At 46.2% G+C, this 23087-nt stretch overlaps 1 protein-coding gene across 1 annotated transcript in view; it reads left to right on the top strand.

The window, feature by feature from the left end:
• The window catches only part of AK8 (adenylate kinase 8), a 191367-nt gene extending 169295 nt beyond the window's left edge, over positions 1-22072 (top strand). The window contains exons 12-13 of the mRNA XM_068248926.1: positions 11629-11709; positions 21596-22072. Of these exons, the coding sequence (XP_068105027.1) occupies positions 11629-11709; positions 21596-21851 (337 nt within the window). The 3' untranslated portion in view covers positions 21852-22072. The remainder of the gene's footprint in view (positions 1-11628; positions 11710-21595) is intronic.
• The last annotated feature ends 1015 nt before the right edge of the window (positions 22073-23087 follow it).

Raw genomic sequence — 23087 nt, 5'->3', positions numbered from 1 at the left:
CTATCAAAAATGTCCATCAGTTTCCTGTAGCTGCAGTTTTTGGGTGCACCCGTCACACAATTTCACTAAATTTGATAGTGAAAGACCCTCTTTTTGGATTTTTTGTTTTATTGAAATAAATGACTATACAGTCCCATCCTAGTGAAGCTGATAGTGGCTGATTGCTGCGTTTCTGCAGAGCCTGATTATCTCTATTGAGAAGCGGACCATATGGCCTCCATTTCCAGCCATCTTGGCAGTAGATGAAAAGAACTGTGAAATGTAGAGTGCAAGTTGGTTTATGCAGATTATTTTTGAAAGGGGTATCCCACCTTATACCAAGTGCTTGTTCAAAAAAAACTACCTTTCTGCTATATAAAGATATGAAATGAATTATGAATCTGTTCTTGTCAACATTGCTAAATCTTTTTTGGGGGGTAAAAACTAGAATCCTTCAGCAGATGGGTCTCCTGTATATAAAGTTAAGTATGCTTGTGCTACAGTTTATTATCCAGCAGCTAAACAGTTACAGATAGCTTTCCCAAGTGCTTCCTGGCTATCTTATCTGAAAGACTGAGGAAAGTGACTCATGCTGCCAGCTCACATTTTACTGAAGTAACTTTGATGAGCTGTGAATGGTGTAAAAATGCAAATCAAGCAGGAGTATATACTCAATCTAAATGTTATAAATATATAATGCACTCCACCTGCTGCCTATGAGGTGTGGGCATAGCCATTTCCAGTTAGCCAGCGTTTGGCTATAGAGCCAAAATATCTGGCACAGTCGTTGGCCCTGGGGAGTAGATTCTTTTGCTGAATATTATTCCGACAATACACCCAGCACTGAAGATGATGTATGGTGAGTTTTGGTTAGGTTTAAATATAGATTGTGAGGCTGCTACTTGGTTTAGCATTAGGGATGGCCAACAAGATGCATATCATTCCAAGGTGATGCGTAATTATGCAAATTTAATATGCAAATTTTAGCAGCTTGAAAATGAAGGCTGCGGAGGGAATGGGAAGAAAGTTGCAGCACATGGAAGGGGAGCCACAAGACAGTTTGCCTAGGGTCAGAAGAACTACAGTATAAATCCAGGCTCGCCCAGGTTGTTGAAGATGTTTCAATCAACTGAAGAAGTTACTCTGTAGGAGTTATGAAACCTCTTCTAGAGCAGGAAAAAAAAGTGTCCTATTTGAATCTTGATGAACTATTCTTGGACAAGGGTTGGGAAAATGAATTAGCAAAGCTAGGGTTACAGACTAGTGATAGGACAATTCGGGTTTAGTGGAATTGTACCAAATAGAATGTGGGTTAGGGAAAATAGGGTTAGAACAGGCGGGTTTAGGAGTAGTGTTGGTGAACATCGTTCAGAATGTACTTGAACACCACATTTCAGCTCCACTGAACCTGCGTACAGCGTTAGGGGGAGTTCATTTACATGGGCTTCACAGCGGGTTTCACGTGACTACATACTTCCTCCTTCCACAGCCAAAAGGAGGAAGTAGTGGAGTCACATGAAACGCACCGTGAAGCACAAGTAAGGGAACTCCTCCTGACCCTGTCTGCAGGCTCAGTGCTGAATGGTGCTGAAGTGTGGTATCGTAGAACACCAATACCAGTTAGGAGCAATGGAGTTAGGATTTAGAGAATTTGGGATTGGCTACAAGAACAAGGGTTAGGGGAATTAGAGTTCAGGGGTGCTCGGATACCCCTTTTCAAAATCCAAATTGATCCGGATACCAGATATCTGGATCCGAATCAGATATCCGAATCCGAACTTTTTGGTATCCGAGTAAACTCGGATATCCGAACCCAATATCAGTCTCTTCAAATGGCAAAAAAACCTTTCGCCTTTCGGAGGTCTCTCTCCCTCTCCCTCTCTCTCTCTCTCCCCGAGTTTGTCGGACAGTGCTATTTGGATTTTAAAAAAATATCCGAATTGCTATTCAAAGTTCGGATAGTGAAAAAAGTTTGGATTATCTGGGTAGTTCAGATACCCGAATATTGGATGAGCACCACTGTGTTAGGAGAATTAGCGTTACAGCTAGTAGAACTAGGTTTAGGGAAAGTATCTAGAGTATAATACGGATTATGGGAAATAGTATTAGGATGATTAGTGTTAGAGGAATTACAGTTAGCAGAATCAGGGTTGGGAAGTAAGTCAGGAGATAGGGTTAGGACAAATAGGATTTGTAGTTTTAGAGATAGGGGACTTAGTCTTCAGGGAAGTAATTAAATGAGAATTTGGGATAGATCTAGCAGAATATGGTTAAGGGAAGCAGGGTTAGGAGAATTGGGGTTTGAAGAATTTTTTGGATAGTTAACAGAATAAAGACTACTGGAAGTATTAGGATTAGGAGACTTTGGGACAGAGCAGAAGAAGGGTCAGGAGAATTTGAGTTAGCATTAGGATAAATTGGGTTAGGATCCTTTATCCTAAATTTGCTAGTCTCTTTTTTTCTTTATCCTAATTCCCCAAACTTTAATTCCACTCACTGCAGTTAGCACCTACCCCACAGTAGAAATCATTTTTTTCAACAGAACTGGACAGAATGTCACTGTTAGGACTTATACAGGGTGCTTAATTTATAGTCATTCTTAAAAATGTCTTAATTGTTTCATTCTGTTATCGAATCGAATGAAAATTGTTGCCATCAAGAGCATGTCCGATTGATGATGTGACCAATTTCGGGATGAAATTGGTCGCATGTATCGATCAGACATGCTGCAAGATATCGGGCCGTTGTGGTCAATTGGTTGCACGGCGGTAGCGATGACTTCACACACGTGCCTACATTACACTGGCAACCACGTGGGCACCTGTACGCAGATTGTGGACAGAGCCTATAGCCAGCGGTGGACACGGAGAGGTAAAGTATACTGCATGGAGAGGGGGACATTTTACATTGGTGGGGGGCAGCGTCCGGCCTGCAAGGCGGTGGCAGGCAACAGATCTCTCCGCTCAGATTCGATCAGAGAGCGATCTGTCTTCTATTGGTCCATCTGCCCATAAATCATCTGATGCATGGGCACCTTAATACTCTTTGTCATAGACACTGAACAGACATGCAGATTAGATGTTTCTGACTGAAGCCTGACTGTATTAACCACATGCTTGTTTCAGGTGTATGCTGCAGACTACTGCAGCCAAACTGATCAGTAGGACTGCCAGGCAACTGGTATTTTTTTTAAAGCTAATAAATATGGCAGCCTCCATATCCCTCTCGCTTCAAGTGTCCTTTAAGAGTTATGACACATGAAGGAATTTTTTGTTGATTTAGGTTTGTCAGCCCTTAAATAATTTAGACTCTGTAAAAACTCACAACCCCCTCCCCCCACATGCCGTAAAGTCATCACGCGCAATGAGTGTCAGCGAGATGTAAGACAAAATACTATCGTATGCTGGTGCCTTTAATCATGTAATTGCGGAGTGACATTTAACACTGGGGCTTCGTGTTACCTCTCCACCTTAATGAAGGAGCAAAGGCCCACCGGTACGCGCCCCTCCCCCTCCCGCCGAGCGGCAGGCCTACTACGCAAAGAGCACTTTAACTACACCGAAGTTTGGCCAGGCTTCTACATATTACAGCAGCGACACGCACACACACAATTGAAGTATTTGAAAGCCATAAAATATGCATGGCTATCGGTGACAGCCCCATAAAGTCAGGCAATTAGCCGAGTAATCCGAGAGCCTCAGAACCGATCGGAAGCCAGCCCGCGGTTCTCTATTAGTTAAATGCATTTTGTAGGTCCTCATTCCATCAAATCAACTAACACTTCCTTTAATTGGCTGATAAATTATACAGCCGGCCGCATTATAATTTAATAAGTCGTAAACATTCCGTGGGCCCGCTGTAAAGTCTATATCGCGCTCATTAATTCCTTAATTTCAGCTGATGGAAGGAGAGATGGAACGAGCGTGCTTGTACAGTCAGCCCCGGGCTATGAAATAAGGAAAAAGAAAAACCCAAGAAGGGGGGTGTCCTTTAAGGATTTTTTTCTCCCCATTTTTTTTTTAACATTTATGTCGGAGGCTCAATCTGTGGGCTGTCAACAGGAGCAGCCTCCCCCCCCCATCTCCCTCCCCAACTCCCCATTCAAAGGATGACTGACAGATTCCTACCGGCTCTTGTCAAACTATCTTTAAACATCAAGACAGCCAGTAAACATAGCCCAATGTATATTAAATCTTGTTCTAACCCCCCCTCTTCTTCCACTCCGCCTCTGCTGCCCCCCCCCCCCCCCCTTCTCTCCTCCGCTCTCTGTCCCTATGAATTTTTCATGATACTCAGCATAAATATTAATTCTAATAGCTCAGAATTGTCGTTATTATTTCTGTTTGGTGACAAACATGCATAAAATATTCAGGAACCTTTTTATTTGTATAAAAAAAAATTACATTTACACAATTGATTGTTGGAATGATTATGGATCTATCCCAAAACCTTTTTGGGTAGGGAAGGGGGGGGGGGAGGGGGTGGAATCCTAATTCTGTGGTTAATAGATTAACCAGGCACAGATTAGGAGTATAGTTATGGTTTAAAATGCTCTTAGGAAGCTAGTGTGAAATAAAAGTGGAAATTTAGATTTCCCTGCCTGTCAGAACGTATTCCGCACGGGCTTCATTTAGTCAATTATACGTAATTATGTTATGTTACTTTTTTTTTTTTTGGTCTGCTCCCAGTTTTCCAGGTTTTTCTGGTTGGCTCAGGTGACCTGTTCAGATAATGGTGTCTAGGCCTACAGAACAAAATGGCTGCTGAAATGGTCTTGCCTGATTCAGTGGCATAGCAATAGGTGGTGCAGAGGTTGTGACCGCACCGGGGCCTTTGAGCCAGAGGGGCCCTCCTTCAATTGCAGTATTATCTCTTATTCCTGTGCTGGTAATAATCACTTCTATAGATGCTTTGAATAGTAGTAATCATTAACAAACAGTTCCCCAACCCCTTCTTGCACCTCTGATACACCTGTGGTTGTTCTTGGCAGGTTTTGGTGCCCCGTAACAATTGTTATGTATAGAGCCCGATATAAAACTTGCACTGGGGCCCATAGCTCCTTAGCTACGTCACTGGCCACATTGTAAGGGCTAGGAATGGCTGAAGAGCTATGGTGTTGCTTCTTCCTTCCCAACTGCCTCAAATCAGCCACTGACAGCAGTCCATTCGCATGTGTTTCCACAGTTGTTTGAAGCAGTTGACATGCTCTTGTGAGTGGTTGGGTACGTTTCTTAGTAGCTTTACCAATGGGGCGATTGGGTGGGTAGAGCCATTTTCTGTTTGCACAGATGTCCATTGACTGTGTTCCAGCAGTCTTCAACTCATTTATGTGGTGTTCCAATGCAGGTCTATTACAGAGGCTTGGCAGCAGATCAGTCTGTCTGACTCCGCATGCAGCACTTATCAGCCATGATTGACTGCTGAGGTTGACCGCCACAAAAGGTTGGGACTCCATCCCTTGGGTGAGAGTTCAGGGCTGAGTTCTGTACAGCATGTTGCTAGCCTAAAGGCAAATGCTGCATTCTATTGCTATGGAAGGATATTGGAGGGCAGACAGTGTGGAACATGGTAGAGCAGAAGGGGTGAGTAGTAGAAAAATAGGGCTCGGCTGCACTTGGCCATGACAATCCGCCATTTTGGATGTCTCTTCAATGCATCAGAGTTTCAGGACCTTCTCGGCGGAGAAACATTTTATGTGTATATGTTACGGCCAGAACCCAAAGTCTTGCCGCTTCGGGATCTGGTCTGCCAGTGGCCGGCTGATGTGGTCAATGTGCAAATAACATCTAATAAACTTAAGTTTTTGGACTTTGGCTGGCCAGAACGTTAAATGACTGAACCCGGCCAGCTTGTAGCGGCAGGGGTAAGAGCCAGGCCAGCTGAGACACGGAGCAGATTGATCTGAGGAGGTTCAGAGTGGAGACCAGAATGGAACAGAGCTGACCTATCTGCTGTGCCAAGCCTCCTTCCCTCCATTCCGCCATGCACTTGACTTTCTCCCAGTTATCTTTCCCGCTGACCCACCGGTTGTGAGTTCATCTTCCAAAAGGGGCTCGGGAAGGGAAGAGGGGTGAGGAACAGACCACCTGGGCCCCCTCTCCTCCAGGGCCCCATAACAGATGCTATGGCTGCTATGGCTATTGCTATGCCCCTGATTGGCATCTTTGGGATTTGGGCAGCTGGGTTCGGCCAAAGTCCGAAAACTTAAGTTACCCACAGGTTTCTTTGCACATTGGTCAGCAGACCACACCTCACACTTGCTTAAAGAGTACTTATTTTATAATATCACTGGGAGGAAGAAGGCACGCCCAAAAATAACCATGGATGTAATAAATGTAAAATGGCTTACCTCTAAGGAGAAGCGGCAACACCAATATAAGAAAGACATTTTAAAGGGGAACTGAAGAGAGAGGTATATGGAGGCTGTCATGTTTATTTCCTTTTAATCAATACCAGTTACCTGGCGGCCCTGCTGGTCTATTTCTCTGCAGTAGTATCTGATTAAAACCAGAAACAAGCATGCAGCTAGTCTTGTCAGATCAGACTTATAAGTCTGAACCACTGAAACACTTGATCTGCTGCATGCTTGTTCAGGGGCAATGGCTAATAGTATTAGAGGCAGAGGATCAGCAGGGCTGCCAGGCAACTGGTATTGTCTAAAAGAAAATAAACATGACAGCCTCCATATACCTCTCTCTTCAGTTCCCCTTTAATAATCAGACACAAAAACGATAACTCGTTTCACGGAGCACAGTCCGCCTCCTCAGATGAAATAAAGCAATTACTGGTAGCCAAGGTGCAGAGCCTGGAGCACCTAAAAGCTTTTTTTATAATATATTACATTTTATTATATATATATATATATATATATATATATATATATATATATATATATATATATATATATATATATACACACACACAATGTTAAACTTGAGTTGATTTTTGTTAGAGAGCTTGTAGAAATATAGGTTCTTTGATAGTTTTTGAATTCAGAGCATCATTCCGACATCACCCGAACACCACCCTTCAGCACCATTCAGCACTGAACCTTCGGACAGCGTCAGGGAGTTCACTTACTTGCACTTCGTGTGACTCCATACCTTCTCCATCCAAAGTCCCTCTGACGCTGTCCACAGGTTCAGTGCTGAATGGTGCTGAAGTGTGCCGAATTTGGAATGATGTTCAGAATTCGAGCACCAGCACTATTCTTTGACACATACAGTAGTGTCTCATTTATCCGGCACAGGTAGGGGTTGCCTGACGCTGGATATTTGTGCTTGCCGGTTGCTTGGGAAATAACCGGCGTTAAAAATAACACTAACCTCCACCCAGCGGGTTAACTACACAGCGTTGTGCAGCAGAAACTACATACGCATCCTCCGGGGGCCGTCCGGGTGTCTGATGTGGGTCAGGTGACATGCAAGGGAGCCATACCAGGACTTTGCACAGCAGCTGTGAACTGCAAGAACTGAAAAGGACAGCGCATGGAGGATGCGTAAATAGTTTCTGCTGCATTAAGTTAGTTAGTTACTTAGGAATGCCCCTATTGTGACCCGGTAGGCATGCCAGTTAGTTGAGACTGCCGGATGCCTGAGATCCAGTTAACCAAGACTCTACTGTATTTTTTAAGATTGTCTGCTTACTCCGTCTTTACGGACAGAGTTATTCTCATATATTCCTACGCAATTCAAATTAATAAGCTACCTGATGTGAAATCTGCACATTTAATATGGATTTAGCTCTTATCCCTAGAGAAGACAGAAAACTAGTTCAAATAATACTTATAGCAGCACGATCTGCAATTACAAACTTATGGAATGGTAATCAAATCCCCAGTCTACATGAGATCTTAGGGGTACCACAAAACATTTTACTCATGGAAGACGAGTATAAGTATTATTTTATAAACCGTCACAATAAGAACGGTATGATTTATTCACATTTTTTTTAACTAATATATAACTGTTTCAGAACAGCTGGTATATAAAGGACATAAGTATATTTTAACATTATTTATCCAAGTATCATGTAAGCTCCTCCCCCACTTTATATGCAATAAAATAAGATGTGTCTGACGTTCTCACTTAACCAGCTCCTGACTGCCTAACGCTGATCGGTGGTGGGAGCGTGGCTCGCTGGGGACCGCCTAATGCCGATTGGCGTCAAAGTACGGTGGGCGGGATTAGCAGGGAACACGTGCTTGCTTGCGCACGCGTTCCCTGCTGGTAAACAAAGCGGGGATCCCGTCATCAGCCTGCCAGCCGTGATCATAGCTGGCAGGCTGAAATAGAGGGGAAAAAAGCATTAAACATGTACACAGTGCTCTGATGTAGCGCAACGCTGTACAGAGGACAGCCTTGTCACTTAACTGTCCCCAGGAATGGCTCACAATCTACTCCCTCTCATAAGCTGATGCCTATGAGAGAAGTGTAGTGTATGGATCGCAGTCTAGGGCCAATTTAGGGGGAGGGTTAATTAAAAGAAATAGGGATTTTTATTTTTTTTTAAAATTAAAAAAGGAGGTAAAATTCATTTGGGTGGTAAATTGTATGACCGAGCAATAAATCATTCAAGAAAATCTGTAACGAAAAAACCTCCCCTGGGGGGTACTCACCTCGGGTAAGGGGAAGCCTCCGGATCCTATTGAGGCTTCCCCCGTCCTCCTCGATCCCCACAGTGGCGGCGAAAATCCTCCCGGAGCAGCGGCAATGTAAATATTTACCTTTTGGCTCCAGCGCAGGCGCAGTATCTGCTCCTTCCCACGGAGATAGGTGGAAATAGCCGATCTCCATCGGGCCGCTCTACTGCGCAGGCGCAAGTCTCCTGCTCCTGCACAGTAGAGCGGACCCAACGGAGATCAGCTATTTCCGCCTATCTCCGTCAGAAGAGCCGAAACAGCACCCCCGCTGGAACCTGGAAAGGTAGATATTGAACAGGCTGTCGGGTCTGTCGGGCCGCTGTTTGGAGGGCTGCAGCGAGACCCCTGTGGGACAGAGGAGGACGGGGGAAGCCTCATTAGGATCCGGAGGCTTCCCCCTCTTGAGGTGAGTACCCCTCAGGGGGACGTTTTTCTTGTTACAGTGTCTCTTTAAATGTGCAAAGTGCGGAATTGTAAAAAATGGCCTGGTCACTAGTGGGGTATAAACCTGTGGTCCACAAGAGGTTAATGTACTGTGCAGCAGTGCAATGCGATATCGCACTGCTACATACAGTTTTGCCAAAATGCAACACTGACCCATTCACTGTAGTGAATGGGAACAGCAGCACAACAGCGCAGCTGGCATGCTATTGTGTTCCTAACGCATGGTCATCTGTGTTGGCTATTGTGAACCAGAAATTAGTGATGCAATAAACGTGACATTATTCCTAGGCTTTTTTTATTATTTTTTTATTTGGTGTTCTCTATTAACCACTTCAGCCCGAATAGCAGTTGCCTGGCAGTCTTGCTGATCTCTTCGGCTGCAGAAGTGTCTGAACCCCACACCTAAATGCATGCAGCTAATCTTGTCAGACATCAGTCAGAAACATCTGATCTGCTCCATGCTTGGTTAAGGCCAAGGGCTCTTTCACACCAGAGCCCGTTTTCTGCAGTGTAACGCAAAGTCGAAACTTTGCGTTCACCAAGGTAAAATGAAAGTCCATAGACTTTCATTTTACCTTTCACACCTGATGCTGCGTTTCGGTACGTTGCGGTTCCGACGCACCCGGGAGCTTTTAATCGTTGGGAGCTGGTGTTTTCCTGTTGGGTGAATAAATTACTACCGCTGCTGAATTGCGTTGCACCGCAGCATCCCGATGACACGCCGCAGGCTATCCAATGCGTGCAGGAGAACAGCTTCTGCAGGCGTTGTTAGATGTGAAAGAACCCCAATGGCTAAAAGTATTGGAGGCAAAGGATCAGCAGGACAGCCAGGCAATGTGCATTGTTTAAAAGTAAATAAATATGGCAGCCTCCATATCCCTCTCACTTCCAAGTGTCCTTAAAGGGGAACTTCAACCTAAACAAACATACTGTCATTCATTTATCTTAGTTATGTTAATTAGAATAGATATGTAATATAATCTCTTACCCAACCTGTTTTAAAAGAACAGGCAAATGGTTGTGATTTCATGGGGGCAGCCATCTTTTTGGTTGAAAGGAGGTGACAGGGAGCATGAGACACAGTTCCAACTGTCCTGTGTCCTGATCCCCCCCTCCCAGCTGCGTGCGCTAGGCTTCAAATCTCAAATAAAAAAACAAACAAATTTGCGCCAAAACAACAGAAGCAGAACAACAACATCAGAAATCCCATCATGCTTTGCACAGCATCAGGGGAAAGTGCCCGGGCAGTTTTCTTCTGTGTAGCTAAAAATGAGGCTTGGGTAAAAAAAAACAAAAAACACCAAGCCTTTTCAGTGCTGCTGAGTAGATTTTTAGTATGGAGGTTCACTTCAAAGGTATATTCACAGTCATTTGTCTGTTTACTCCATAGATTTGGTAAGACTGTACAGTCAAGATTGTATCATTGAAGGGGAGCTTATCGTTTCAATCTTTGAGTTTAGTAAAGTGCAGCAATAAGTAACAGCCAATCAGAAATGCTTGTTCTGTGCCCTGACTGCACTATAACAACAACAACAATAACATTTCTATAGCGCTTTTCTCCCATAGGACCCAAAGCAGACTATGCAGCCTTGTGATTGGTTGCATACTTTAAAGTGAAACTGAGGTGAAAGTCACACAGAGGCTGCCGTATTTATTTTCTATTTAAGCAATACCAGTTGCCTGGCTGTCCTGCTGATCCTCTGCCTCTTATTCAAGGTACACACGATGCAATTTTCTGACAGATTTACTGTCAGATTCATTGTTTCCAACATCGCCGATCTGATTTCCGATCGATTTTCCGTTCACTTCTATGAAAAATCGTTAGAAAAATTTGCCCGGAAATCAGATCAGACATGTTTGAAATAATCGATCTGGCAGTAAATCTGTCAGAAAATTGCATCGAGTGTACCTAGCATAGTACTTTTATACTAGGTACACACGATGCAATTTTCTGACAGATTTACTGTCAGATCGATTATTTGAAACATGTCCGATCTGATTTCAGATCAATTTTTCTTTTGATTTTCGAATCACTTCTATGAAAAAAAAGGATCGAAAATCAGATCAGACATGTTGGAATGAATCGATCTGATAGTAAATTTGTCAGAAAATTGCATTGTGTGTATCTAGCATTAGCCATAGACCCTGAACAAGCATGGAGTAAATCAGGTGTTTCTAAAATTATTGTCAGATCTGGCAAGATTAGCTGCATGCTTGTTTCTGGTGCGATTCAGACATAACTACAGCCAAATAGAACAGCAGGACTGCCAGGCAACGGGTATTGTTTAATAGGAAACAAATATGGCAGCCGCCATATCACTCTCACCTCGGGTTCACGTTAATGAATAATCCCCCTGCACTGAGTGTCCCTCGTCTCCTGGATATTGGAAGGGAGAGCGCTGTGCTGTTGGCGTCTTCATCTCTCGCTGCCACTTGTAGTTTTCCAGCAGAAATAATTCTCTCCCATCCCCAGCATTAGGCTCCCATTTATTCCTGCAGCCCTGTGTTTTCCAGCATACAGATCTCAGCGCACTAATCACATCCCTTCATGTGTCTCCCGGCAGGGTTTTCTTCCTGGATATCCCAGACGATGTTGCCGTGGAGCGTCTGTCGCTGCGGATGACAGATCCGGTCTCTGGAGAGAGGTTGGTTGACAGTTATTGTTTTGAGACGGTCTCATCACATCGATCCGCACAACAACATTTGCACTGATTATAATAAGTTTGTACAAGGCCTGACATAAGCGCAGTCTGGCCGATGAGCCGCGGATTAACGTACCTGCCGCGATCCTCTTCCGGGATATTATTGGTGAAAATTGCAGCAGCGATAGCCTAGGAGGCGAGGATATCATCCCCAGTGACAGTAAAAGGAAATGATAATGCTGCTTCAATTTTAACACATTTTACATACTGTATTTATGGGTTTAGTTGTTAGTGAACTAATATTTAAGTGTGTGAAAAGTAAACAGAACCCTGACCAATGATAAAATATACAAACATGATTGATATCATACCCTTTTTAATAAAAAACAAAACACAAACCGATAGGTTTTGGACTAGTCCATCTTCTAATGAGGGATTCACTTAGTTTTCTTTGTTTTCAAAAGCATTTCCTAAACATCAGTTGCGAAGTCTAACTGCCAAAATAGTGTGCAACTGAGTAGTGAGGCTGGCTGGTATCTTACTATTTTGCAGGGCTGTGGAGTCAGTACAAAAATTATCCGACTCCAACTCCATCTCCTCAGTTTATGAAACCACCGACTCCAACTCCGACTCCAGGTACCCAAAAATTGCTCCGACTTCACAGACCTGCTATTTTGGCAATTAAATTTGCCATTCAGGAATGCTTTTGAAAACAAAGAAAACCATGAGAATCCCCTATGAGGAGATGGACTAGTCCAAAACCTGTCAGTTTTGCCAGATTTTTACTGCTTACTTTTTTTGCTGGAGTCGTCCTTTAACCAATTTTGGACCGACGCAGTACAAATATACGTCGAGCGGGTGGCGCTGTGGTTCTGACCGGACGTAAGCTCTATGTCCCATTCACCGCATGTCCCCACCCGTTCCCGCCGCTGTCGCCGCTTTCTACCCACCGCATTGTGCTGCCCTGCCGCCTCTATGACGGCAGAGCACTGTGAGCTGGGCAGGAGCTGTTTTCATTGGCTCCTGGCCCTGTCATTACAATAAGCCAATCCCATTGGCTTACATTGAGTGACAGGGTCAGGAGGCAATGAAAGCGGCTCCTGACCGGCGCACAGCGCTCTGCCGTCATAGAGACGGCAGAGAGCAGCCTGTGGCGTGGACAGAGCGGAGCGACCGGTGGATTTTTGCGGCGATTCATTGGTATGCAGCGTTTTAGTGTACCAGCAGCCTCTGGTCCTTAAGGGGGCAGAGGCTGCTGGTACCGAAGTGGTTAAGATAATAGTATGTCACCCTCAGTCTGTACATTATAATCTGTGCTTACTGTATACTGAGAGTAAAATGCTTCTGAAATATAATCACTGATTTGCAAGTTATCCCCCTATACGGTCTGAACTGTATTTTTGCAGGCAGCATAGGCTACTGCATGTGGAGCCTGTTTGGGCGGGAAGGGGGAGGGGCCATTGCCTAATAAGGTAAGGTTGCACATGGAAAGAACGGGCTTTTGTACATGGGGTACCCGTTATGGTTGTACAATAAGGCACTGTAGGCAAGTGCCTACAGGCGCCTGATGATGGAAAGGCTGCTCACTTTCCTCCCCAAGTGTCTCCCTCCCTGCTTCCCTATGCAGAGTCCCAAGCGGAATGTAAATGAGGTTACTCACCCTGCTCTTGGCATTCCACTGACAAGATCACCCTTCAGTCAGGGACACCTCTAGCTACTTAATACCTTATACTTGGGGACACCTCTAACTACTTAATATTTACGGTACTTCTCGCTACTTACTAAGGGGCACCTGTAGCTACCCACACCAGGCAGGGGAAGTAAGAGAGAAGTGATAGCTAGGCCAGCCAGTATACTTGTAGTGTGGTTTGGTGGGGGTTTGTATATTCATGGAGGGCGAAGTCTAGGGTCCCATGACTTCTGCACCTATAGGCTCCTGTGAGGTAAATCTGGGCCTGGTTGCACATATTAAAGAAATGAATGTGTATAGAATTGGAGGGGAATTAATACACATGGGATCCCATATATGGAGGGCAGGGGCATAACTACAATGGGCCAGCCCCCCCCAAACACCTTCCCCCCTCCCCAGGTCCATCATGGTTGAGGGAGGGTGAAGCGAGCCAGGGAGGCCTGGTCCTGTACATGAAGCAGAGCAGCAGCAGTGTGTTATAAATGACCTGCTCCCAGCCACCATACAGGTTCCTCTTCACATTCTCTTCATTTTGCAATTGCTTTGCGGCCAGCCAATCACCATGCACAGCTAGCTGCACAGCACTTGTACATTGAAGAGGAAGTGCAGCCTGCCACTCTGCATTAGCTGCATTCAGGACTAACTAACCCTCCCCCCCACCCCCCCACCCCAGCTTCCACACCTCCCACCCCCTGATATTGTTACGCCCCTGATGGAGGGTGGAGTGTTGTTAGCTTAGGGAAGGAAAACGTTTGAATCCCTACCCTGGGAACAGGTGTTATCATCACTGGGTACAGAGGTTTGATCTAGCGATGAGTCAAAAAATGATAATGCAAGTACATTCCATGTTGATTAAAGCCCCAGAATTTCCTTTAAAGAGGACCCGAGGTGGGTTTGAAGAATATTATCTGCATACAGTGGCTGGATCTGCCTATACAGCCCAGCCTCTGTTGCTATCCCAAACCCCCCTAAGGTCCCCCTGCACTCTGCAATCCCTCATAAATCACAGCCATGCTGCTGACAAACAGCTTGTCAGAGCTGGCTGTGTTTATCTCTATAGTGTCAGTCTGCTGCTCTCCCCGCCTCCTGCAGAACTCCCTCCCCTCCCTGCTGATTGGAGGGAAGGGACGGGGGCAGGGACCGGAGCTATGCAGGAGGCGGGGGAGCAGCTGAGACTGACACTACAGATGTAAACACAGCCTCACAGCACGGCTGTGATTTATGAGGGATTGCAGAGTGCAGGGGGACCTTAGTGGGGTTTGGGATAGCAACAGAGGCTGGGCTGTATAGGCAGATCCAGCCTCTGTATGAAGATATTCTTTAAACACACCTCGGGTTCTCTTTAAGCACACTTAAAGCACACCTGAACTAAAATGAATATAAGATCTGGCCATACCTAGGGGTACTCCAGTGACCCCATAATCTCCATGGCCCATCAGCTCTGCACCACAAGTCCTCTGTTAGCTCACTCCCCCACGGTTATGTGCTGAAGGCTGGGAGCATCCTGGGCACTTTAGGCATCTTTGTTACAAATGTATCCAAATTGCCCATGCTCAGAAAGCTTCTTGCCATGGCTGCTGTGCACAGCCATTCCGGAAGAACAAACAAAAGGGCCGCACAAAGAGGACAGAGCATGTAACCCTTGCTGTGGCTAGGCTCAGTCAGAGCAGCAGAGGAGTACTAGTATGGACGTGTTTCGGGTAGGTGAGCTGTTGATGCTGGCATGGAGTCCAAGTGGCTACAGGTTTTCACCACAGCACTCGGATTGGGATGATGGGCTTTTACCCCTTGTGGGCAAACGAAAACAACTAAGTCCATAGTGCGAGGTGTGGGAGGTGGCCAACAAGCAGAATTGGTGAACAGGCTGAAAGGCAAGGACAAGCGGCAGACAAGCAGAGCCAGTGGACATTGGAGCATAGCGTGACCAAGCATCCACTGAGACGCGAAACGGCCATCGCAGGCCCCAACTGGTGCTCGGTGCCCCCCCACCTCCACCACACCATCACTTGAGGAACAGTCGTATGGCTGTAATGTAGGCGCACGATTTGTATACTGCAATAAAACGATTGGACGGAAGGTGCCCGGAGACTCTGCTCTTTTTCTGTGTATTGGATGAAGGGCAAGGACAAGCGGCAGAAAAGCAGAGCCAGTGAACAGGCTGAAGGGCAAGGACAAGCGGCAGAAAAGCAGAGCCAGTGAACAGGCTGAAGGGCAAGGACAAGCGGCAGAAAAGCAGAGCCAGTGAACAGGCTGAAGGGCAAGGACCAGTGGCAGACTAGCAGAGTCAGTGAACAGGCTGAAGGGCAAGGACAAGCGGCAGACAAGCAGAGTCAGTGAACAGGCTGAAGGGCAAGGACAAGCGGCAGACAAGCAGAGTCAGTGAACAGGCTGAAGGGCAAGGACAAGCGGCAGACAAGCAGAGTCAGTGAACAGGCTGAAGGGCAAGGACAAGCGGCAGACTAGCAGAGTCAGTGAACAGGCTGAAGGGCAAGGACAAGCGGCAGACAAGCAGAGTCAGTGAACAGGCTGAAGGGCAAGGACAAGCGGCAGACAAGCAGAGTCAGTGAACAGGCTGAAGGGCAAGGACAAGCGGCAGACAAGCAGAGTCAGTGAACAGGCTGAAGGGCAAGGACAAGCGGCAGACTAGCAGAGTCAGTGAACAGGCTGAAGGGCAAGGACAAGCGGCAGACAAGCAGAGTCAGTGAACAGGCTGAACGGCAAGGACAAGCGGCAGACAAGCAAAGTCAGTGAACAGGCTGAAGGGCAAGGACAAGCGGCAGACTAGCAGAGTCAGTGAACAGGCTGAAGGGCAAGGACAAGCGGCAGACAAGCAGAGTCAGTGAACAGGCTGAAGGGCAAGGGACAAGCGGCAGACAAGCAGAGTCAGTGAACAGGCTGAAGGGCAAGGACAAGCGGCAGACAAGCAGAGTCAGTGAACAGGCTGAAGGGCAAGGACAAGCGGCAGACTAGCAGAGTCAGTGAACAGGCTGAAGGGCAAGGACAAGCGGCAGACAAGCAGAGTCAGTGAACAGGCTGAAGGGCAAGCACAAGCGACAGACTAGCAGAGTCAGTGAACAGGCTGAAGGGCAAGGACAAGCGGCAGACAAGCAGAGTCAGTGAACAGGCTGAAGGGCAAGGACAAGCGGCAGACTAGCAGAGTCAGTGAACAGGCTGAAGGGCAAGGACAAGCGGCAGACAAGCAGAGTCAGTGAACAGGCTGAACGGCAAGGACAAGCGGCAGACAAGCAAAGTCAGTGAACAGGCTGAAGGGCAAGGACAAGCGGCAGACTAGCAGAGTCAGTGAACAGGCTGAAGGGCAAGGACAAGCGGCAGACAAGCAGAGTCAGTGAACAGGCTGAAGGGCAAGGGACAAGCGGCAGACAAGCAGAGTCAGTGAACAGGCTGAAGGGCAAGGACAAGCGGCAGACAAGCAGAGTCAGTGAACAGGCTGAAGGGCAAGGACAAGCGGCAGACTAGCAGAGTCAGTGAACAGGCTGAAGGGCAAGGACAAGCGGCAGACAAGCAGAGTCAGTGAACAGGCTGAAGGGCAAGGACAAGCGGCAGACTAGCAGAGTCAGTGAACAGGCTGAAGGGCAAGGACAAGCGGCAGACAAGCAGAGTCAGTGAACAGGCTGAAGGGCAAGGACAAGCGGCAGACTAGCAGAGTCAGTGAACAGGCTGAAGGGCAAGGACAAGCGGCAAACAAGCAGAGCCAGTGAACAGGCTGAAGGGCAAGGACAAGCGGCAGACAAGCAGAATCAGTGAACAGGCTGAACGGCAAGGACAAGCGGCAGACTAGCAGAGTCAGTGAACAGGCTGAAGGGCAAGGACAAGCGGCAGACAAGCAGAGTCAGTGAACAGGCTGAAGGGCAAGGACAAGGGGCAGACTAGCAGAGTCAGTGAACAGGCTGAAGGGCAAGGACAAGCGGCAGACAAGCAGAGTCAGTGAACAGGCTGAAGGGCAAGGACAAGCGACAGACAAGCAGAGTCAGTGAACAGGCTGAAGGGCAAGCACAAGCGACAGACAAGCAGAGTTGGTTAACAGGCTTAAAGGGGAACTGAAGAGAGAGGTATATGGAGGCTGTCATGTTTATTTCCTTTTAATCAATACCAGTTGCCTGGCAGCCCTGCTGGTCTATTTCTCTGCAGTAGTATCTGATTAAAACCAGAAACAAGCATGCAGCTAGTCTTGTCAGATCAGACTTATAAGTCTGAACCACTGAAACACCTGATCTGCTGCATGCTTGTTCAGGGGCTATGGCTAATAGTATTAGAGGCAGAGGATCAGCAGGGCTGCCAGGCAACTGGTATTGTCTAAAAGGAAATAAACATGACAGCCTCCATATACCTCTCTTCAGTTCCCCTTTAAGGTCAAGGACAAGCGACAGACAAGCAGAACTGGTGAACAGGCTGAAGGTCAAGAACAAGCGACAGACAAGCAGAACTGGTGAACAGGCTGAAGGTCAAGAACAAGCGACAGACAAGCAGAACTGGTGAACAGGCTGAAGGGCAAGGAAAAGTGACAGACAAGCAGAATCGGTGAACAGGCTGAAGGACAAGGACAAGCGGCAGACAAGCAGAGTCAGTGAACAGGCTGAATGTCAAGGCCAGGCAGTTGACAAAGAGAGGTCAGGTACAAGCAGGTGCAACAACAGGACGTCAGATACTAATTATAATCACGACTAAGCGGGGTAAGAAACAGGAATTTAATATACTTATAACTTCCAGTAGAGGTAATAGAGGAGCAGCAAAATAGGGGCAGTGGTTAGATGAAATTGAAGCCAGTGTGGAGATTTGCAGAGAGGTGCAGCAGATGAGGAGTAGTAATGAGATGAAATGGAAGCCAGTGTGGAGATTTGCAGAGAGGTGCAGCAGATGAGGAGTAGTGCTGACTGAGATGAAATGGAAGCCAATGTGGAGAATTGCAGAGAGGAGCAGCAGATGAGGAGTAGTAATGAGATGAAATGGAAGCCAGTGTGGAGATTTGCAGAGAGGAGCAGCAGATGAGGAGTAGTAATGAGATGAAATGGAAGCCAGTGTGGAGATTTGCAGAGAGGAGCAGCAGATGAGTAGTAGTAATGAGATGAAATGGAAGCCAGTGTGGAGATTTGCAGAGAGGAGCAGCAGATGAGGAGTAGTAATGAGATGAAATGGAAGCCAGTGTGGAGATTTGCAGAGAGGAGCAGCAGATGAGGAGTAGTGATGAGATGAAATGGAAGCCAGAGTGGAGATTTGCAGAGAGGAGCAGCAGATGAGGAGTAGTAATGAGATGAAATGGAAGCCAGTGTGGAGATTTGCAGAGAGGAGCAGCAGATGAGAAGTAGTGCTGACTGAGATGAAATGGGAACCAGTTTCTGAAACCCGAGCTAAAAATAGCATATTACACTATGGATCAGAGCCTCACTTTAATATATTTTAACTAACCTCCTAAAAGGACAACTGTATCAAGAGGGGTATGGAGGCTGCCATATTTATTTTCTTTTTGGCGATACCGGTTGCCTGGCTGTCCTGCTGATCCTCTGCCCCTAATACTTTAAGCCATAGACCCTGAACAAGCATGCAGCAGATCAGGTGTTCCAGACATTATTGTCAGATCTGACAAGATTAGTCACATGCTGGATTCTGGTGTTTTTCAGATACTACTTTAGCCAAATAGATCAGCAGGATTGCCAGGCAACTGGTATTGTTTAAAATGAAATAAATATGGCATCCTCCATATTCTTTTCACTTCAGTTGTCCTTCAAAAGAGAACTGAAATGAGAGTGATATGGTGGGAGCCATTTTTTGTTTCTTTTTAAAAAGTGCACATTGCCTGGCTGTCCTGCTGATCCTCTGCCTCTAATAATTTTAACCATAGACCCTGAACAAGCATGCAGATCAGATGTTTGGCTCAAGTTTGACTGGATTAGCTGCATGCTTGTTTCTGGTGAGTGATTCAGACACTACTGATGCCAGAAAATATCAGCAGGGCAGCCAGGCAACTGGTATGGTTTAAAAGGATATAAATATGGCAGCATCCATATGCCTCTCACTTCGGGTGTATTTTAAAGAGGAACTCAAGATTATACCTCATCCCTAATTAGTAGCCGATACTCTCTTTCCCGTGAGAAATCTTTACCTTTTCTCGAATAGATTATCAGGGTGTGTGTGGCTAATATTGCGGTGAGACCATATAATATAGTAAAGATGATGACTGCAGGCTCAGGGTGGATTAACCACCCTGGCGTTCTATTAAGATCGCCAGGGTGGCTGCGGGAGGGGTTTTTTTTTTTAATAAAAAAAAAACTATTTCATGCAGCCAACTGAAAGTTGGCTGCATGAAAGCCCACTAGAGGGCGCTCCGGAGGCGATCTTCTGATCGCCTCCGGCGGCCAGAAATAACACGGAAGGCCGCAATGAGCGGCCTTCCGTGTTTCGCTTACCTCGTCGCCATGGCGACGAGCGGAGTGACGTCATGGACGTCAGCCGACGTCCTGACGTCAGCCGCCTCCGATCCAGCCCTTAGCGCTGGCCGGAACTTTTTGTTCCGGCTACGCTGGGCTCAGGCGGCTGGGGGGACCCTCTTTCGCCGCTGCATGCGGCGGATCGCCGCACTGCAGCGGCGATCAGGCAGCACACGCGGCTGGCAAAGTGCCGGCTGCGTGTGCTGCTTTTTATTTGAGCCAAATCGGCCCAGCAGGGCCTGAGCGGCAGCCTCCGGCGGTACTGGACGAGCTGAGCTCGTCCAGACCGCTCAGCTGGAACATGAATGAATTTCAGTGAGAAGATTCAATAATTTCTTGAGCTATTTACTAGTTTTAACTTCTCACTGCATTGATTTTTTTACCCCGTACTACTATCTTTCGGTAATGTTCCTCTTTAAAGTAAACCTTTAAGAATAAGAACCTCCCCAGGGGTACTCACCTCGAGAGAGGGAAGCCTCTTGATCCTAAACAGGCTTCCCCCATCATCTCTCGCAGACCTCTTCCACTGCTAGGACCCCTGGAAACAAATAAAAACCATCCCAGCCGCCTTGAGCTCCAGCAGAAATAGCAAAGACCGATCGGGTCCGCTGTACTGTGCAGATGCAGACGGCTCGCCCATGCGCAGTACAGTGGCCCTGATCAGCCCTGGCTATTTCCACTGGAGCCCAACAGAAAGCAGCTACTGTGCCTGTGTGAGGCTCCTGACAAGCAGATCTTCGAGGGTCCCAGGGCTGGATCCCCTCTGGTGAGGAGGCCATGATCTCGGGAAGCAGGAAATTTGGGCGCATGAGGCAGGTGGACAAAAAGAGCACCGCCATTCACTCCCATAATAAATATCGTTTAATGGGCGCCCAACAGGAAAAAAGGGCGCCGGAGAAAAATAACGATTTAAAAGCGGCGCCCGGAGACTTTTAATGTTTTATAACTGCTTCTCATGATTACCCATTATTTAATGATTTATCATTTTTTAAACATTATTTTTAAACGAAAAACAGTACAATATTTTTTAAAACATTACTTTTAAACGAAAAACCGTAAAAATTTTTTTTAAACATTTTGAAACGAAAAAACGCACCATATTTTTTAAAAAACGTTATGAATGCTTATCACTGGGGGGTCTTAGGTTTAGGCATCACAAGGAGGGTCTTAGGTTTAGGCACCAACAGGGGGGTCTTAGGTTTAGGCACCACCAGGGGGGTCTTAGGTTTAGGCACCAACAGGGGGGTCTTAGGTTTAGGCACCAACAGGGGGGTCTTAGGTTTAGGCACCAACAGGGGGGTCTTAGGTTTAGGCACCAACAGGGGGGTCTAGGGGTTAGGGATAGGTACAGGGAGGGTTCTGTGTGAGAGTAGGGTTAGGTATAGCTTTAGTAAAATTCTTATTAATGTTTTATAAAACGTTATTATAAATTTCACTTTTTAAACAGGGAAAATTAACGTTTTTAAAATTGCCAATTTCATACACATTATTTAATGATTTATAACTTTATAAAACATTATTTTTAAACGAAATATAGCACACATTTTTTTTAAACGTTATTCATGATTATCGTTTAAAACCCTGCGCCCTTTTTTAACGTACGCCTGATCTCGTGCTTCCCCCTCCCATGATAAGTACCCCCTAGGGGCACTTTTTTTCTCTTCAGTAGACTAAAAAGCATTATACTTCTGCTTTATTTAAAAAAAAAATTGTCATTCCTTTGCACGTGACATGTGGACATTCTATGTTTGGACAGGTATCACGGCCTCTACAAGCCGGCTCCGCGAGTGGACATCCACCAGCGCCTTCAGCAGAACCCAAAGGACGGGGAGGAGAAGGTTCAGGCGAGGTTAGACATGTATCACGCCAACGCCGAGGAGCTGGAGGAATTTTATCAAGATGTCATCCATGTTAACGCTGATCAAGACCCATACACGGTCTTTGAGTTTATTGAGAGCTGCATTGTTAAACCCCTTCCCAAGAGCGTCCCCGGGGACCCTCCATCTCCCTAATCACCGGCAGCACACACGCGGCTGCTTATTAACTCAGATTAGCTAGCGGTGATCCACAAATTGTGTTTTATTCCACCTGAGGCTGCCAGGGCTCTGCGCGCTTAATGCCAGCGCGTTCACCTGCGTTGCCTCAGAACACTTAGCCTAAAATATGAAGTGACGGGGTTCCGATTAATCACAGCGAGGGTTTAAAAAAACGAGAATTAAAAACAAATCTTTTATCTGATCGGTTCCTGAATTTTGTTGAATTGCAGTCTTGGGTTTTCCTGCTTTCTGTCGACTACAAAATCAGAGCCTCACTCAGAGCCTGAGATTGTAAAGCTACGACCCATGACACGATTTTTTCACCGATTTTTCCTGCAACATTTTCTGTGTCTAGCGATTGTTTCCGTGGTTTTGCACAGTGAGTACATTTGCACGTTTCTCTTGCGATGCACGTCGATCACGACCGTCACGGCGGATCACATCTTTAAGATACCCGATGAATCCTGCGCAAATTACGTTTGAATTATAAGATGGACTGGAGGCGCCTATAGAGGAGATAACCAAGGATTACAGTAGCCCAATAATAATCTGGATAGTGTCCTACCTTAAGTGTTTCTTATTCTAGACAAAGACAATTGTACTTCAGGATAAAGTTCAATCGATTGCATTTCGCACTTGACAACACGTTTCTCGGCAAAAGCCTAGGATTATACGGCGCCCGGAACCTAACACTTTTATTCATCAGGCACGTTTATTGACCTGAGGAAGCGACTTTTGCCGAGAAACGCGTTGTCAAGTGCAAAGTAAAATTGATTGCACTTTATCCTGAACTACAATTGTCTTTGTCTAGATAAGAAACATCTAAGGTAGGACACTGTCCAGATTACTATTGGGATACTTTAATCCTTGGTTATCTCATCTATGGGCACCTCCAGTCCATCTAGTATTTAGCCTAAACCCCTAGCTTGGGGGGAGAGAACCAAGGTCTACCTTGGTCCAAAAAAAGTCCTGTTTTTGGAGCAGCGACCATGATTATCCAAGGCCAAGTGGGGGCGGTAATCTCCCCTCATGTGCAGATGAGTGGTTGCCTCAATCAGCAACCCACCTCTGTGAGTATACTCCTTGTTGTCTTATCAATTATCCTGGTGACCCAACCGTATTGCGCAAGATTGGGCTCCTGGAACTCTCTGTTATTTCTCTTTACAAATCTCTTCTTGAATTATTGTTCTCTCCCGTCATGTGCTGCCACGT

This window comes from Hyperolius riggenbachi, chromosome 8 (assembly GCF_040937935.1).
Source record: "Hyperolius riggenbachi isolate aHypRig1 chromosome 8, aHypRig1.pri, whole genome shotgun sequence".
Taxonomy (NCBI): domain Eukaryota; kingdom Metazoa; phylum Chordata; class Amphibia; order Anura; family Hyperoliidae; genus Hyperolius; species Hyperolius riggenbachi.
This window is presented reverse-complemented; position numbering and strand designations above follow the sequence as displayed.